We start from the raw sequence: 19,666 nt of genomic DNA, 5'->3' as shown, positions 1-19,666 counted from the left end.
ACAATTAATTGATCCAAATGTAATCTTACTTTAGTTTCCTTTGGGTTCTTTACTTAACTCTCTCCTAATCAGAGCATTTCCTGAGATCTACCTGTTGATTCACTGCAGTGTTTGATATCCCGAGCTGCTAAATCCGTTTACTTATCTTTTTATTATACAAGGACATAATAAATAGAAGTGCACTACATTCCTCATCGTAAACTACATCATTCAATACCTACCACCCCTACCATACCTACCTACTTTCTATCTTTGTAACCTAAGCACTCATGATCTACTGTTGTTTTATCTAAATTATTGATGTAGTTTGCAAACAAACCAGTTCAACACAGATCCTGAGGCACTCGACCTACAGACCGATAACTTTAAAACGACTGCTTATCACTACTTTGTTTTTTTTCTGTTAATCTCATTTCATACTCTACTATGTTTGTTAATTATAGTTTCCATTTCAATAAATGATGCTGGTTCCGTCTGCAAAATTCTGTGTCTTATGCCAAGTGTATGAAATCCAGTGGGACCTTCCCCAAAATCCAGAGAATTTTGGAAGATCATAACCAATGCTTCCACTATCGCTGCAACCACACCTTTTAGAATCCCAGGATGGAGGACATCAAGTCCAAGGAATCTGTCAAGCAAACCCATCAATTTTCTTAATGATTTTTTTCTCTCCTGATATTAATCAAGTTCCTTACCCTCACCTGCATTAGGGTTATCTACAATTTCGTTCCTAATAGTATGCTGTATGTGTTATCACTGCCAAGACAGATACAATGTAAACACGAGGAAATCTGCAGATGCTAGAAATTCAAGCAACACACACAAAATGCTGGTGGAACACAGCAGGCCAGACAGTATCTGTAAGAAGCACAGTCGACATTTCGGGCTGAGACCCTTCGTCAGTACTAACTGAAATAAGACCAACTTTCAGTTAGTCCTGACAAAGGGTCTCAGCCCGAAACATCGACTGTACTTCTTCCTATAGATGCTGCCTGGCCTACTGTGTACTACCAGCATTTTGTGTGTGTTGCACAGATATAATGTATTTGTTTAATGCTCTTCCATTTACTTATTCACTGTAATTTTTGGTCACCTTTTGCAGGTTTGTAAAATTTTTCCAATCTTAAAGAAAGCTACTACACTCTGCAACTTTATTGGCCTCTTCTTTCAATCTACTTGTCATTTTTAACTTCTTTAGTTAGCCATTGATTATTTTTCCCAATAAAGTTAATGATCTTGTAGAATGCCAGTTAACATTAGATCAGGGCTTAATTCCTCCTAGAATGGAGATCAGCATCCCATCATCAAATTCCACCTTTCTCAGTAAAAAAAAACAATCCTTCACCTATGCACTTTTACAATCATGGCTTCCAGAGAATGGTCAGTTCTAGCCCATTATCATGGAATATTTGAAAGGTATTTTTTGTTGGAGATGAAAATGGGTGAATTGGATTGGCACAGAATCAGCTTCATTTTCTTTACTTCCTTGGTAAAATCAAGCAAGCTAAAATCGGAATATACTACCAAACTACCTGCTGCACTGGACAGTTAACAATCTCATCCATTCACAAACTTCCCATTATGCATAGTATGTCTGACCAATGCATGAAAGAAAAATCAATGCCCCCAAATAATTCAAAGACATTTACTCTGTCGAGATTGGCCAAGAAGCTAATGCAGTTTAAGTGCTTTTTTCCCGTCACTTAAAAGCGTTACCACATTGAAAAGTAGTTCGTTCGAGTCAATCACAAAGATGTAATTGTCTACTTGTCAAAGCTGCTCTTAAAACATCTCACAATAACAATGGAGAAAATATCATAGAAGAAAAAAAGTTTAGCACGTTTTAATATTCTTTCAGTTAGTAGGTTTGCTATTTGTCGATCCATTTGTGGAAAGTTAAATATATGCAATTGGAGCGAATTATCCCGATTAGGTCGTCAGTGTTACATTTTGCACAGCTTCCCAGTTCAAATATGAACTTTCCCCACTGCGTTGCCTTCGATAAGAGGATCCCATACCACCGCATTCACGGCAATGAAATTTGGCTTTGTAAATTAGGACAATGCTACGTGCGCCCACCCTATTGTGCTCTATAAATCTGACAGCCTCAAGTAGGATGTTGCGAGTCTTTCAGGTCGTTCACCCTGATGCCTTCTTCGGTTTCAGTTCTGAGTAGAATATTCCTACCTCTTTGACTTTCTCCCGGTGGCTCCTCGCGTCCTGAGCTGTGGACTCTGCTGGTGGCTCCAATGATGGCGGGTAGTGGCTGTTGCTGGCCACCTGGCCTCTGTTGACCGCTGCCCCGCTCTCCGCATCGCTGTTGACCCTACGCTCTCCAGCCGTCACCCCCTGGCGAATTAGATCCAGCAGGGAGCCCCTGCCGGCTCGGTCCTCCTTCCCTCGCCACGGAGAGCGGGTGGGCGCTTCGGGCTGCCGGCGCGGAGACGCCGCGGCGAGCCTCGGCCCCGCTCCCTGCCCACTCCCCGCGATGTCTGCGCGCTGCGGCTCGCTGGACAGCAGGAAGAAGCGGCGGAGTCGCAGCGAGTCCGGGAGGAAGAAGATGGCCCCGAAGCACACGGTGACCAAGGCACTGAGAAAGATCAGGAAGGCGAAGCGCTGGGAGAGTCGGACACTCCCGAAGCGAGTGCCCAGCCCCAGTCCAGACCCCGAACATAGCTTTCGGATCATCGGCACTCCCACGCACGACAACTGCTCGAAGACAGTGTCGACCCTTCCTCAACGCAATCTTCCTCAAACCCAACGGGGATCTGCCTCAACACCCAACTGCTTCGGCATCCAATGGGATCTTCCTCGACTAGCTCTACCACAGCATCCAAAATGCAGAGCAATGCCCAGCAGAAGGTCCACGTTCTCTGGGGACGGCGGGTCCGTCCACTCGCCCGTCGCGGGGCTGTGCCTGTCGCCGAGCTCCGGCGCTGCCGGCCGGACTGACGTTACCTTTTCCCTCCCGCGCTCCTACCGCCTCGCTCGCGCCGTGTTTTCCCCCCGCTCCCCGTCACGGCCACCGGAAGTGTCGGCCTCCCCTCCCGAACCCGCCGCCGCCATTGGTCCGCGTCCTTGTCAGGTTAGCGTGTGTACAAAGGCGGAAGAGTTGCTTGGCACTGATCAGCCCAATGTGATCAAAACACTCGAAGGGAACCTAAAGCCTGTGAGATATCGACTCTGTGAGCTGATAAGCTGGTGTTTTGTTATTGCTACAAGAAGCCCACAGTTAAAGGCCAATGCCAATTAAAGCGACGGATTGCTGAGGGAAAGTGGTAATAGTGAAGGAAAAGGATTGATAAGAACAAGGAAAGGGAGGGTGTGGAAATATTGAGGAAGAGTAAGGGATAAAGAGGAAAGGAATTGATAAGAACAAGGAGAGGGAGGGTGTGGAAATATTGAGGAAGAGTAAGGGATAAAGAAGAAAGGAATTGATAAGAACAAGGAGAGGGAGGGTGTGGAAATATTGAGGAAGAGTAAGGGATAAAGAAGAAAGGAATTGATAAGAACAAGGAGAGGGAGGGTGTGGAAATATTGAGGAAGAGTAAGGGGTAAAGAGGAAATGGAAGAAAATAACTAAAGAGATAATAAATATTTTGTGCTTGCTATTGTGGTAAATATTTTCGCTTAGTTTAACCTACCGAGGTTTCTGTGTATTTAGCAAGCAGGTACCCACTTCTCACTAAAATTATGCCACCTACCACCTAATATAATGAAAAACAATGGTATGCCTTATCCACTCTTGAAGCAAATATTGGAATCTAGTTGATAAGTGGAATTAAGGGCCAAGCACCTACTTGCAAGGCCTTCTCAAAATTAATTTCCTTTTTACCCATAAAAAGCTAGGTGACTTTCAGGAATGTGAGGCTGGGGGTGCAGGGGTGAAATCATCTCTTCTGATGTCCAATCCATTTTGACACCACCCTCCATCCCACTGCCTGCTCCTTGGTATTTGGGGTTAAGCCCAACCCTTGAGATTCATCAGCTAGAAATTCACTACCACAGACTCTTTAACTTACAGCTCCAGTCTGACCCTATGATGTAAATTATGACTTTATAGCCCCCTCCCCCACCACCACCAGCTTTCCATGTGTTCCCCTGTTTCCTGGTTTTGCATTCTGGCTCTACATCTCCAGAACCCTTCCTCATGTTCTGTCCACCCAATCCACATTCCCTAAATGTGCCCTAAACCTTGCCTACCTCATCAGAAAGGAATACTGGTTAGAGATAGGTGAAATAGGACAAGTGGTGGCTTAATTATTTTATTATCATTCTTTTACCACTCTTTGATATCAGTGTGTTTTGTGCTTTCCGTTGTGAATATTGAGGTTTATTGCTTGGAGAATCTTAGACTTCTCCTCTTTGCCTGTGGTTAAAAGGATTCAAAATACATTTATTATCAAAGTATTTATAAATTATACATTCTTCTCTGTGGACTGTCACCTTGTCGTGGTGGAGAAGCTTGTGTGGTCCTGTGGTCCTGAGATCCTGAGAGCGATGCCGTCTGGAGCTATGCTCCTGGTAGGGTCACCATGGTAGTAAGGTTGGGGTGAAGTCCCTGACAAAGAACAATCCAACCAAGACCTCAACGGTGGAACAGGCGGACGAAGTTACTTCGAACTCAACAGCTGTGAGAGCGAATGAAGGCTGCAACAAATCCATCAGCTCCCATCGTCGTGGTTTCCATGCCATTGGAATCAGTTGGTTGATTTGTGAAGTATTGTGTGCTTCTTGGAGTGCAACATCAAGTACACGTTAAACAAATACACGCACGAGCGTCTTCGCTCGGTGATAGATCGATGGAACGAAGACCATCATCCTTGACCTTGAGGGATAGCCACAACAAAATTATACAACCCTGAGGTTTGGCTGCTTACAGGCAGCCACAAACCTGAAAGAACCCACTTTTATGAAAAGGCTAACACCCAGGACACAGAGAAGGTGGGGGGGGGGGGGGGGGAGTATAAATCATGCAAACAATAAAAGCAAGCAACAGCATTCCAAACCAAATTGAGTCCATCGACCTGAATCCTGGAGCAGCCGGACTAGGCCCAAAGCCTCAGTCTCAGTTCATCATATAGTGGGGCAAATCGCCGTGAAGCTCGCAGACACAGAGCACGTAGCAGCTGGAGCAGTCTCACAGCCTCGGCTCTACAGAGAGAAAGGTAAACATTATGGAAGAGTGAACGGAATCGGCCCCCACCCTCACCTGCTACATTTTCCCTGGCCTCCACCCCGTATGTCCAATGTCTGAATTTCTAACAGGTTATTTTTGTTTGAGGCTACTGTAGAGGATTTAAAAGGCAGACTTTAACAGAGAAATCATTTCATGGAGTATCTATTCCGTGAAACAAATGCAAAATTATTTATAAGGTAATGAGATTTTTAAAATAAGTTTCCATTTATAAGTTGTGCTAGCAGATTAGGGAGAAAAAGAACTTTGTTGAACCGGCACACTGCCAGCTAGTGTGATTGATGAAAGCAGTTCAATTTAAAGAGTAGGTTTTTAACTTTTCGCATAGACATGTAATGCAGAAGCTTAACTGAAATGTCGTCGGGATGAGAGAATTGCATTAATTATCTGAGTCTTGAGAATGAGGCCAATGTCATCAATCAGTAAGCTCACAGAGACTGTTTCAAATACCACAAGATCTTCATACAGGACTGTTATTATAGGCATGATTTTCAGCCTGCTTTTGCCCAGGGAGTAGACTTATTTTGATCCAGATCTCTTGTTTTCTTGTCCATACAGTTTCCATCCACATCCTTGAAACTTCCAAAGTTTTCTGCCAATATTAACTGTTTCCCGCCACCAAATGAATGACTTTCTCACTATCAACACCAAATCATTCTACACATCCCTTGTCCAAGTAAGGCCAGCTTTAATTCTTCCTCAAGTGGGGCCTTAACGAGCGTACAAACTCAGTACCAAACACTGCCTGGCTATCCGCATATTGAACAGCTTCCCCTTTCATTCCATTCACTTGATGCAATTAAAACTTCATTTGAGGGAACTCGTATCGATCGTAGTTATTGTGCACATTTCTGGTGTAACGTTGCTTTAGTCTTTAACCTCGCCAGTTTTTCAAGTACATCGATGACTATATTAGCATCATTTCCAATCTCTGACCTAACTGAAACTTTATCCTTTGCTTCCAATTTTCCACATTATATACCTTCTCATGGCCAAAGGCCCTACTCCTGTGCTGTAGTTCTCTATCTTCCATGTTCTATCTTGTTCTTCCCCATTCACTTAAACTGTTAATTTTCCTTTACAGTCTCTTCGCATCCTCTTCCATACACACAATCCTGCCTGCTTTAGTACCATCAACAAACTTAGAAGTATGACATTTTGTCCTGTTAGTCGTAGATTACTCATCAACAGTTCTACCCTTTCTTGCCACCTTTAGTAGCCCTGAATTCGCATATTTCTTGTGTACCCTCATTTCTTCCTGAGATAATCTTTCTTATGAGACTCCTTACTATCTAGACTCAATTTCCATTGTCCTTCCATGGCCACTGGAAAGGAAGTTATGCAGAAACTGTGCATTTGCCGGCCAGTGGTGTAGTGGCATTTGCCCCGGACTTCCAGGTGAATGGTCCTGCGTTTGAATCTGGCTGGCTCCCGCTTTCCATCCGTTCTAGCAACTCGGCCGCATAAGAAACAGGCAAATGCTAAAGAATCAGCAAAGTTGCTACCCGATGCAACACAAGGCGCGGAGAGGAGCAACAAGAAACTGTGCATCCCAGTTTCAAAATCGCTATCAAATCAACTCTGAACTTCTTAATCATATGATGAGGTAGAATTACGAAACTAATTTAGCAAAGTCACATACAACACAGCATAGGTCGCGTGACAGACATGTCAACATTTATGCTCAACACAAAACTTTGTTTGTTTTTATTTTCTTATCTGACCCTTTCTGCATTATCTCTTTTCTCATCTCCCTTAATATGCTTGCCTCGGCTCTACTTCAGTGAACTTTATATAATTCTTTTGAACCATTCTTTGTGGTAATAAATTCCACCCTCTTACCACTTTCTTCTGCATCTCCTGTTAGAGTTCTCGATGACCATCTTATTTGATGGCCTCCAGTTATGATCTTCACCTTATGTAGAAACATTCCTTCTATATACCTTCTACCAAATCCTTTCTTTGTTTTAAAAGTCTCTATTAAACCACCTCTCAAATCTCCTTTACTTGAGAAAGGAAAATTTAAATCAACCCTCAAACCTCCTTTACTCAGGAGAAAAGAGTACTAATATATTCATCTGTTCTTACTATTTCTGCCTCCTACCTGATGGCACGAATATCGATTTCTCCTGCCAGTAAACAAATTCCCCCCACCCCACTCTGACCTTTTACCTTTTCTTACCTGCTTATTACTTTCCCCTAGGTCTCCTCCTCCTTCCCTTTCTCCTGTGGTCCATTCTCCTCTCCCACCAGATTCCTTCCTCTCCAGCCACTGACCTTTCCCACCCACCTGGCTTCAACTATCACCTTCCAGTTAGCCTCCTTCCCCTCCCTCCACCTTTTTATTCTGAGATCTTCCCCCTTCCTTCTCAGTCCTGAAGAAAGGTCTCAGCCTGAAATGCTGACCATCTATTCATTTCCATAGATGCTGCCTGACCTGCTGAGTTCCACCAACATTTTCTGTAGACTTCCTCGTGTGTTTAATACTGTATTTCTGTTATCTTCCTTCTAAGTCTTTTCTACACACTTGCTTATCCCTCTATATCATTTTCATAATGACAACACAGTAACACCTAAATACACATAGTACTCGTAAGTATGATCTAATCAAGGTTTGACACAAGTTCAGCATAATTTACCCATTTTTCAACACTCTCCCACTAACAAATGTCATCTATATTACTTGTTTCCTTTATGACTCTGCTAATTTTCTGCTATAGTGTTTAGTGATTTGTGTATTTGTACTCAGTGAACTTTTTGTTTTTCTAACTTTTCAAGGAATTAGTGACTTTCCTGTTCCTTCTGCCAAGTTATGCTAAAGTAATTCCTCTATTTAGGTAATTTTGCTTAATACCATGGGGCTGGGGGCATGCATTTGACCTACAAAGATTTTTTTTACTCTAACTTGGCTTTTCGTCTTAAAGCCATCTGGCAATCTATTATGCTACTTGTCCCCCGACTCTATATTTTAATTTCTCATTCATTCACTTATTGACATACACCATAATGAAGGTCTTTTCAAAGTCAAAATCAAAGTAAATTTTATCAAAGTATGTGCTATACATGGTATATTACCATATACTTCAAAAATAATTCAAATTATGCAAATGAAAAATAAATAATACCAAGAACATGAGTTGTAGAGTCCTTGAAAGAGAGTCTGTAGGTTGAGTAATCAGTTCAGTGTTGTGGTGAATGAAGTTATCCGTGCTGGTTCAGAAGTTTGATGATTGCAAAGTACCGGTAACAACTATTCCTGAACCCGGTGATGTGGTCTCCTATACCTCCTGCCCAATGGCTATGGCATGAATGTTGGGGGCCTTTGATGATGGATGTTGCTTTTTTGTGCAGCACTCCATGTAAATGTGCTCAGTAGTGGGGAGGGCCTTTCCTGTGATAGACTGGGCCATATCCACCACTTTCTGTAGACTTTCCCATTCCTAGGCATTGGTGTTTCCATCCCGTGCCATAATGCCAACAGTTAGGATACTCTCCACTGTCTGTCAAAGTTTTAGGTGACATGCTGATTCTATGCTAACATCTAAGAAGGTAGAGGTGCTATTATGCCTTCTTTGTGATGGCCTTACATGCCCATCCCAGGGCGGCTCCTCTGTCATGATAACGCCAAGGAATTTAAAATTATTGGCCTTCTCTACCTCTGATCCCCTAATGAGGACTGGCTCATGAACCTCCAGCTTCTCCCTCCTGCTGTCGATAATCCATTCTTTGGTTTGGCTGACATTAAGTGAAGAGTTGTTGCTGTGGCACTATTCAATTAGATTTTCAATCTCTCTCCTGAATGCCAATTCATCACCACCTTTGATTCAGCCATCTACAGTGGTGTCATCTGCAAACTTAAGTACTACATTGGAGCTGTGCTTGACCACACAGCAATAGGTATAAAGTGAGTAGAGCTGAGGGCCTTGTGGTGCAGCTGTGCTGATGGTGATTCTGGCAGAAACGTTGTTGGCAATCTGTACTCTCTGCAGACTGCAAATAAGGAAGTTGAGGGTCGAGTTGCACAATGATGTATCAAGGAGCAGATTTTGGAGCTTAGTAATAAGTTTCCATGTGATGATAATGTTGAATGCTGAGCTGTAGTCAAATAAGAGTGTCCTGAGGTATGCACCTTCATTGACCAGATGTTCCGGAGCTGAGTGAAGGGCCAATGTAATGGCACCTGCTGTTGACCTGTATTGACAGTAGGCAACTTGGAGCACCTCCAAGTCACTCCTGAACTTTCATGACCAACCTCTCGAAGCACTTCATCACGGTGGATGTGATTGCTGCTACATGATATGACATCACTCCCTACAAAGCAAAACCAAGCAGCATTAATGACAGCAAAGTTTTGCTCCCAGACGAGCTCAATGTTTTTAATGCCTACCCTGACCGACGGAACATGGAGGCACTTCCACAAGCCCTCACAGCACCTGAAGATCCTGTGATTTCACTCTACAAGGTCATTGTGAGAGCATCCTTCAGCAGGGTGAATCGATGGAAAGTACCTGGTCCAGACAGGGTACCTGGTTGAGTACTGGCTAAGTGTTTACGGATATCTTCAACCTCTCACTTCAAAAGTCTGAGGTACCCACCTGCTTTAAGTAAACTTCAATCATACCTATGCCTTGAAAGTCTGGACAAAGTAAGTTTTCTCCATTACCATTATATAATGTGTATATTCACTCCAAAAATGTCCCAGGGCTGTGTGCTCAGTCCCCCGCTTATCCCCTGGATACCAATGAATATGTGTCCAGTACAGCACCAACTCAATCTTCAAGTTCGCCAATGATAACCCCTCCCCTACCTTCTTACTCTGATTTCCCATCTTTTTTTCCAGACCTGCTGAAAGGTCTCAGCCAGAAACATTGACTGCTTACTCTTTTCCATAGATGCTGCCTGGCCCACTGAGTTCGTCCATTATTTTGTCTGTGTTGCTTTGGATTTCCAGCATCTGCAGATATTCTTGTGTTAAGGGTATCCTAGTGTTGGCCGTATCAGTAACAATGATGAGATTGAGTATAGGAGAGAGATTATATTAGGGTGTCAGAGCAATAAAGTAGCCCTTAACATCAGCAAGATGAAAGAGTTGATCTACAGAATCAGGGGATGAACACCACCAGAGCAGTTGAAGAGATGGTTGACAGCTTCAGGTTCCTTGACATCCACAACACCAATAACCTCACCCAATCCCTTCACACTAATGCGGCTTTAGGGTTGTCACATCAGTGTACTTTACAAAATATTCTGATGGGTTGCATCTCAGCCAGGTGTGGCAACGGCTCTACTTTCGACTGATGGAACCTGCAGAGAGTGGTAAACACAGCCCTGTGCATCACAGGCCATCAATATCATCAGGGATGCCTGTCACCCACACCATTCCCTGTCCACTCTTTTCACTCATTGAGCACATTTACATAGAACGCAGTCATAGGAAAGTAGCATCCGTCCTCAGAGATCCCCACCACCCAGGCGTGCTCTTTTCTCACATCTTCCATCAGGAAGACTCACACCACCAGGTTCAAGAACAGTTACTACCCCACAACCATCAGGCTTTTGAGCAAAAAGGGATAACTATACTCACTTGAGCATCCATTGAGATGCTTACCACAACCACTGATCTCACTTTAAGGACCCTTTATCTCGTTAGCTCATGTCCTCATTAATTATTCCTATTTATTTATATTTGCATTTGCACAGTTTGTTGTCTTATGCACTCTGGTTGATCTTTCATTGATCCTGTTATAGTTAGTATTCTATAGATTTGCTAAGTATGCCAACAGAAAAATGAACCTCGGGGCTGTATATGGTGACTTACATGTACTTTGATAATAACATTTACCTTGAACTTGAGCTTCTGGGAGAAAACTCAATAAGTTGAAATACTGGACATCTAAGTTTTAAGATCAGTTAATTCCTCACTGTATCAGACTTCTGAATCAATCATCTCCTTTCACCCCCTTGACAGTGGTGTTGCTACATTCTCATACTCTTAACGCCACCTCCCTTGGTTATTCCATTATTGTCATTCTCACATTTCCTTTTGCACTGCTTCAGATTGTACTACGATCTTTGCACCACTCTGCTGTTTTGTGCACATCATTCTATGTGTTGTTGTATTTATTATTACCATATATACTGTTTACTCTGTCAACATGTGAATGTTGACCCTGGGACTATATCAATAAACTAATCTCAGCTATTGATTGGTCAAGCAAGGCATAATGACAATTCATTGCTATGTTTTTGATTTCTAGATTTTTTTTCATTCTCCTTTTCAGTGGAGATTCCATTATTTTGACTATCACTATGTTAGGATGACTAATCTGTAAAGCATATTCTATTTTCTCTGCCAATCCTCTGGCACACAGTTTTTTAAACACTTTATCAATTATGTACTATAATACTTGAGCTATTTCAACCCAAGACTATTTTAAAATGTGTAGATTCAATCCATCTGGACTCTTTTATTTCCTCTTTGGGTTTCATTAGCCTAATTGATATATTCCCTTTTTTAAAATTGAAAATAATGCATCTCATTAATCATCTTAAATGTATATCCTGCTCTATCTCACAAGCCAGTATCAAAGTAAAATAATGATTTAATTTTTCTGCCATCCCCTAGATATTAATTTGTGTATTCTTAATAGTTCTTTTCCCATTCTATTTTTTTTTATTGATGTACCTGTAAGATATTATGCAGTTTTGCATCATGTCCCTGGATTAGGAGTTCTCTACACATCATATTAACTCAAGCTCTCTGTTATAACTACCAAATTTCGATGTTGCTCAGGCAGTATTTCTCTCAGATGATAAGGATAACAAAAATAAGAAGAGCTGTGCAGCCAATAAAACTGACATCTTTAATATTCTTTAAGGAGAACTTCCTTCCTGGTTTTACCAATCTTGTTTGTCACTTTACTAACTTACTGTCCATTACATTGCTGGCATTTAGGGCAGTAATGAAGTCCTCCATCTCTGGCAGTGTTCAGGACTTCCTTCATTGTGTCAATAATTCGGCATTCACTACTGTCCGTCATGCAAGTCCCAGGTGGAAACTCAGGAATCCTGTTGCATTCAGATGTGGAAGGGTTCTTCACTGCTGTTTCCCTAACAATTTTGTTTGACCTGATAAGGTTGTCAGCCCTGAGCTAAACCCCTGAACCTGGAGAACTGGTGGACCACTCTTAGTCTGGTCTCTACCCTTTGACTTGTTTGGCATGGGTGACCCTACCAAGAGACAAAACATAAAGCTCTGACTCCAGTCAACATAGTTCCCTGGGTCATTGAGGCACGCAAGCCTCCATAGTTAGACAAGGTCGTTGTCTGCATGGAGATGTTTGTTGCTTTGCACCATAACATCTGGGTATATACTCTTCCTTTTCAAGTTCATCTCCAGCAGCCATGAGTTATGCTTTACCCTGGACAGATAGTGTGCTCTTTAGGATTCTTTTCCTTGGCTGAAGAAGAAACTGTCTATCCTTCTAATGACACAGCCAGAATTACTGGCCCAATTCTAGTCTGCTCTTCTGTCCACCTCTCCCTATATTCTTAGAGAGCTTTCTGAATCATAGTGCCTTGATATACATCATAACAGTTCATGAGATAATCTTTTTTTATTGTCCTTACAAGCAGTGAAAATGTTATATCTGTTGGACCGGATCAGTGTCTGTAGGATCACCCTCACAGGCTTCCCACTATCCTGTGTCCTTCCGTGAAGTACTTTCCAACTAGGCATAACTGAATTCTGGATATAATGGTCTAGAAATCCAGCCCCACCACTATCCACCAATACCCATTCTTGTGTGTCAGAGTTTCTCCAGCTTATACTGAAGTTGTTGATTCTAAGATAGATAGATTGGAAAAAGGGGACATCTCCCCAAGAAGTGTTTTCTCAAGACAGTCTCATCATTTACAAGTTCCCAAAATCTGCAAGCTAACACACCATTTACAAATTCAATTTCCTTGCTAAACTTTTTTTTTGCATTGTCAGTTTCCAAACTTATTCCCATTATCAAAGAAATTGTGATATAAGGGAAGGTGTGCACCCTACCATTACCTTTGACAGCAGAATCACGACTTTGGGTAGATGCTACTGAAATTGCCTTGGTATGAAAATACGGTGTAGTTTGTGGGTGATACACATAATTTTAGCCAAGGAGTAGTGGAGGTAAAGTAAGTGAATGATTACCCCAGGAAGAGGGTACAGGAGACTCAGGACTCACACCATCAGGTTCAGGAACAGTTGCTACTCCTTGGCCATCATGTCCTTGAGCCAAGGGGGATAACTTCACTCAACTTCACTTGCCCCATCATTATAATGTCCCCACAACCTATGAACTCACTTTCAAGGACTCTTCATCTCATGTTCTCGATATTTATTTATTATTATTACTTCTGTCTTTTTGTATTTGCACAGTTTGTTGTTTTCTGCATTGTGGTTGGATGCCTAAGTTGGGCAGACTTTCATTGATTCTGTTATGGCTATTATCCTGTAGATTTATTGAGTATGACCACAAGAAAATAAATCTCAGGGTTGCATACGGTGACATGTATGTACTTTGATAATAAATTTACTTCGAACTTTGAAATGGGGTGCCAGTTTGACAGACTGCTTTAACCTTATATAGTTTACAGCCAACAAATAGACAAACATATCAGAATCAGGGTTTGATATCACTGGAATATATCATGAAATTTGTTGATTTGTGGCAGCAATACATTGAAATATAGTGAAAAAACTGAATTACAATAAGAATATATATTGAATATTTAAATTAAGCGAGTAGTGCAAAAATAGAAATAAAATGAGTAGTGATGTACTGTTTATGGGTTCAATGTCCATTCAGAAATTGGATGGCAGAGGAGAAGAAGCTGTTCCTGAATCACCGTGTGTGTGCCTTCAGACTTCTGTGCCTCTTTCCTGATGGTAACAATGAGAAGAGGGCATGACCTGGGTGATGGTGGTCCTTAATGTTGGATACCATCTTTTTGAGACATCACTTCTTGAAGATTCCCTGGATACTACGGAGGCTAGTGCTCATGATGGAGCTGACTAAGTTTACAACTCTCCGCAGCTTCCAGTAAATAGGCTATTGACATTCTGTTGGGGTATAAGGCTTTATGTAATGGAATATATTACATAACTGTTAATAGAGTGGATGCATAAAATTTTATAAGACTTATTCCACTTATTCCATTTGGCACACTGTGTACATGAATGGATTCTATATTATTAAAAGAATACCGTGTTAATAGGAAAGGAATAAATGAATTATGGTATTTGGATCAACACACATAAAATGCTGGAGGAACTCAGTGGGTCAGTCAGCATCTATGGAAAAGAATAAACAGTCAATGTTTCGGGCCAAGTCTCTTCTTCAGGACTGGAAAGGAGGGGGGAAGAAGCCAGATTAAGCAGGTGTGGGGAAAGGAGTACAAGCTCACCTTCTTATTCTGCTTTCTTCCCCCTTCCATTCCAGTCCTAATGAAGGATTTCAGTCTGAAATGTCAACTGTTTATTTACTTCCATAGATACTGCCTGACCTGCTGAGATCCTCCAGCCTTTTGTGTGTGTGTTGCTCTGGATTTCCAGCATCTGCAGAATCTCTTGTGTTTACAATATATGTGGATGCTGGCTTGTATGAGGAAATAGAAATACAGTAATCTTTCATGTGTCTAACAATTTGGAAGTTACAGTAGCATAGTGGTTAGCACAACGTTTTACAGTACTGGTGACCCAGTTTCAATTTCCACCGCCGTCTACACGTTCTCCCCGTGAGCACGTGGGTTTCCTCCAGGCGCTCTGGTTTCCTCCCACAGTCCAAGGTTAATTGGTCATCGTAAATTGTCTTGTGATTAGGCTAGAATTAAATCAGGGGAATGCTGGGCACATGGCGCGAAGGACCGAGAGGGTCTATTCTGCACTGTATCTCAATAAATAGATAAATAGTTAACCATGCAATTAAAGGCAGCACCTGCAGTTTAGCAGTTACCTGACTTTACTACAGTAGTCTTACCCTAAGTAGAGTGGATTCTGGTTAATTGGAGCAGCCGCTTATTTGGGACAACTCTTAAAGAACAAAAACTAATCGAAAAAATTTCCAGGAATCCCTTTGTTTATTTGGGACTCTATGCCACCTAATTGGGGCAGGAGGCTGTTGCCGAACAGTTTTGTGGCAGTTAGACGCTACACCGTGCTTAGATTTATCAGTTTTTAAGTAGTGTCAGTGTACAAAAAGCAGTTATTTTTGTCATTGATAATTGGCAAGAGATAAGCAGTAAGACAATTCAGAACTGTTTTGCTCACTGTGGTTTCAAGCATTCAGGCTCGGAAACAGCCAACAAGTTAGGTACTATGAAGAATTTGAAGGTATCAACAATCATCTTAAATATTTACTGCTCATTATACCGCTGGTGTTTAGGGCAGCAATGAAGATCCTCCATCTTTAGTGGGGTATCTAGGGCTTCCTTCATCATGTCAGTAACTTCCGCTCGTTTTCACCACTGTCAACCATGCTGGTCCTGGGTGGAGACTCAGGAATACCATTGCACTTGGATGTAGAAGGATTCTTCACTGATGTTACCATTATAATTTTGTTTTATCAGTCAGAGCTGTTAGCCCTGAGCTGAACCCCCGAACCTGGAGGACCAATGGACCACTCTTAGTCTTGCCTCTAACCTCTGACCTGTTTGGCATGAGTGACCCTAAGCATAGAATCAAAGCATAAAGCTCTGACTCCAGCCAACATAGATCTCCAGGCCATTGAGGCACGCAAACCTCCAAGCCACGACAAGGTTGTGGTCCTCTTGGAGGAACTATCTTGAATGGTACAATGAAAATTAAGATTTGGTGAATGCAACCATTGAGAGCATTGTATGAAGGCAGTCTATTATCTGCTCTAGGTATCAATGCTAATTTTGTTTGTTGTGTACTCTGGATGAATTCCTCTGTCAATAACTATTAGGAACTAATACACAGTTTTATAGTACTGTAATATAATTGGTAGTGTTCTAATTTGTCCCGTATTTCATTTAAATATATAAATTGTTCCTCATTTTGTACTTTTTATACTTTTTTAACTATTTGCTTGAAACTTCAGCTAATTGCAGCAGCAGCTTAATTGGGCCAAAATGTACTGGGCCTAATTAACCAGAATCAACTGTATATGTGACACCCATTTTCATGTGGTTATTGCTCTTTAGGGTCCATGTCAGGATATGTGATTCTCTATTTTGCTCATGGTCTTAAACTTCACCTGAAACAGGAATCCTTTGTTGCATAGGGACATTCAAAATGTCTTCTGGATATGATCTTGACCAGGGGTTCCCAATCTTTTTCATCCCATTAACCAAGGGGTCCATGGACCCCAGGTTGGAAACCCCTGATCTAGACATCAGGCAATGCAGATAGCTAAGGCATTTGCAGTCCTTGGTAACCAGCCCATCAGAGCTGTGGTATATCAGATGTGCTTCTCACATCTGTTGAGATCATGGGGTGCCTCTAACCAAAGTTGCACCAGTAAAGCATGTCAAGGAGGCTAGAAAGCCTCCACTACACTTTGTCATGATGTAGGCTGTAGATTTCATTTGCTGAGTCTGTGTGAACACATGTAATCCTATTAAGCTTCATCCTTTAATAGCATTAATTAAAGAATTAAACTTATCCAACTAAGAGAGGATGATCATGTCTCTTAGGAAATTATCTTTAAGCAGAAATACAGTACAATTGTTGAAGACAAATAACTCATGCATCCTGATCGTTAGGTTTATGGTTTCCTCAGGAGGACAGGGAGATCATGCATGTTATGAGCAGGGGTAGAGGATCAGGCTTCGATCTCGAACACACACAGGAAATGTTGTCTCCCTCTCCTGGTCAGGTCCTATTATTAGATGCTTTAAAGAAGCAGAGCTTAATAACTGCTGAAGAAAACAATGGATCTTCGTGACTGGAACTACCAAAATTTCACAGCCCAATCAGCAGGTGAGAATGAGTGTGCATTGGGCACTGGAAAGCACTGTAGTAAAGTATGGTTAAGAAACAGGCAGGATTAGACAGAGAACTGGAAATGAAAGTAGCAAGGTAGCATAAGTCTACATAAGTTCACAGGACAGGATAATGAAATTAATGTGAAGCAGAATTACATTGTCTAATGGGATTATTGGACCCAGGGATATGAAAACCCTGTTCAAAAAGGAGAGAATTGTAACTTCGATATTCCCGGTTACAGGATATTCAGGAAATGTACACAAAGAAAGATGGCTCCATTCATTAAAGATACAGTCATAGCACTAGCAGGAGATCATGCACTTAAAAATTGAAAGTCTGAAAATATTGAGTTAAAACTAAATATCAATAGCATAGTTATTACTCTAATGGTTCATACTATAACCCAGTGAAGAGTGAGACAGATAATCACATTTTGAAGGCATTTGGCTGAAAATGCAAGACAGTATCAAATATTTGGATACATATCATATCATACCATTTCATATTTGGAGCTCAAGAGAGGGAGCTTTTTGGGGAAAAAAACAATCTGAATGAGCTATCATTAAATTAAGCATAGTTAATGATCTGGAAGGGATGATTCATTGAGTTGAAAAGAGATCACGCACAAGTACATAGAAATCAAACACCAGAGATTGAGTGCACTTCTGAGCTACTAATTATATATTTGCCATCTGCCTTCATTAGGCAAATGATATTACAGTGCAAAGAGCAGGATGCATAAAGCTTTTTTGGCAGATAAATATTTGATCTAATCTACTTCTGATTTAACCAATGGATCTTTTAAAAACAAAATTAGGAATGCAAGGAGGTCAAAGTTCAAAGTAAATTTATTATCAAGGTACATATTTGTCATTACATACAACCCTGAGATTTGTTTTCTTGCAGGCATACACAGTAAATACAAGAAATAGAATAGTATCCATGAAAGACTGCACCCAACAGGATGGACAAACAACCAATGTGCAAAAGACAACAACCTGTGCTAATACAAAAGAATGATAAATAAATAAGCAGTACATATCAGGAACATGAGATGACACATCTTTGGAAGTGAGTCCATAGGTTGTGGGAACAGTTCAGTAATAGGGTGAGTGAAGTTGAGTGAAGCTATTTCCCCTGCTTCAAGAACCTAATGGTTGTGTTGTGGGGCTTGGGGAGGACACTAAGCTTACTTGTCTTTAATTTAGGTGCTTTTTTGTTAAATTCTCTTCCTTTGTAGCATATTGTTATTGTATGCTTAATTTTGCACTGTATTAATGCTCCTCATTGGGATTTGGGGTTTTTAATCCGTAAAATGTTTTGAAAAACTAGTTTAAAAAATGTAAATTAAAAAAAAGAACCTAATGGTTGAGTGGGAATAACTGTTCCTGAACCTGGTGGTGTGGATCCTGAGTCTCCTGTACCTTCTTCCTGATGGCAGCAGAGAGAAGAGAGCATGGCCTGGGTGGTGGGGGTCCTTGATGATGGATGCTGTTTTCCTGCAACAGCGCTCCACTTTGATGAACTCAGTGGTGGGGAGGGCTTTACCTGTGATGGACTGGGCCGTATCCATTACTTTTTGCAGGGTTTTCCATTCAAGGTACCCGGTGTTTCTATACAGGCCATGATGCAACCAGTCAATATAGTCTCCACCACACATCTGTCGCTGCTTGTCAAAGTTTTAGATGTTATGCTGAATCTTAAACTATTAAGGAAGTAGAAGTACTGCCATTCTTTCTCTGCAATTGTCCTTAGGCTGGACCCAGGACAGATCCTCTGAAATGATAACACCAAGGAATTTAAAATTGCTGACCCTCTCCTCCTCGGATCCCATAATCAGCTCTGGCTCATGGACCTCTGGTTTCCTCCTCCTGAAGTCAATGATCAGTTCCTTGGTCTTGCTAACATTGAGTGAAAGGTTGTTGTGTCACCACTTGGCCGGATTTTCAATCTCTCTCCAATATGCTGAGTCAACACCACCTTTGATTCAGCCAACAGCTGTGGTGAGTCAGCAAACTTAAAAATGGTGTTGGAGTGTAGCATTACAGTTGTAAGTTAAAACAAGTAGAGGAAATGTACTGTAAATTCATTTGAGGTAAAGCTAAGATCCAACCAGTAAATGCTGGTCTTAATGCTTCAGATTCAGATCATAGATTAATTTGTTTATTACATGGCCCTGTTGGACATTGGTAACGTAGAATGCTGTAAGTCCAGTTCACTGGTTCATTGGTAAGACCGATGGCAGGGGAGCTGTGTTGCCTCAGTATGGCGAGGACGAGGCCTAAGCAACAAGGTTGCCTGTTGCAATTGTCTAGTTGAGGAGAGAGCAAGGTGGTGTGGTGGAATCTTTTCTGTGGTGAGGGCTGGCCCCTCTCTTGTCAGCGCTGCCCTTGGTGCTGTCCTCCAGTGTTTGCTCAATACTGCTCTCCAGTGTTCACTCAGAGCAAGAACAAGCTGGACAGTCAGGGGTGTGGGTAGTT

At 41.7% G+C, this 19,666-nt stretch overlaps 1 protein-coding gene across 1 annotated transcript in view; it reads right to left on the bottom strand.

Annotated features, from left to right (window-relative positions):
- Window positions 1–3,037, bottom strand: part of LOC140719826 (mannosyl-oligosaccharide 1,2-alpha-mannosidase IA-like) — a 121,224-nt gene extending 118,187 nt beyond the window's left edge. The window contains exon 1 of the mRNA XM_073034749.1: window positions 2,188–3,037. Within this exon, the coding sequence (XP_072890850.1) occupies window positions 2,188–2,688 (501 nt within the window). The 5' untranslated portion in view covers window positions 2,689–3,037. The remainder of the gene's footprint in view (window positions 1–2,187) is intronic.
- Between the last annotated feature and the right edge of the window lie 16,629 nt (window positions 3,038–19,666).

The sequence above is a fragment of the Hemitrygon akajei genome, chromosome 32, assembly GCF_048418815.1.
Source record: "Hemitrygon akajei chromosome 32, sHemAka1.3, whole genome shotgun sequence".
Classification (NCBI taxonomy): domain Eukaryota; kingdom Metazoa; phylum Chordata; class Chondrichthyes; order Myliobatiformes; family Dasyatidae; genus Hemitrygon; species Hemitrygon akajei.
The sequence above is the reverse complement of the archived record's forward strand: the minus strand, read 5'-3'. Positions and strand labels throughout refer to the sequence as shown.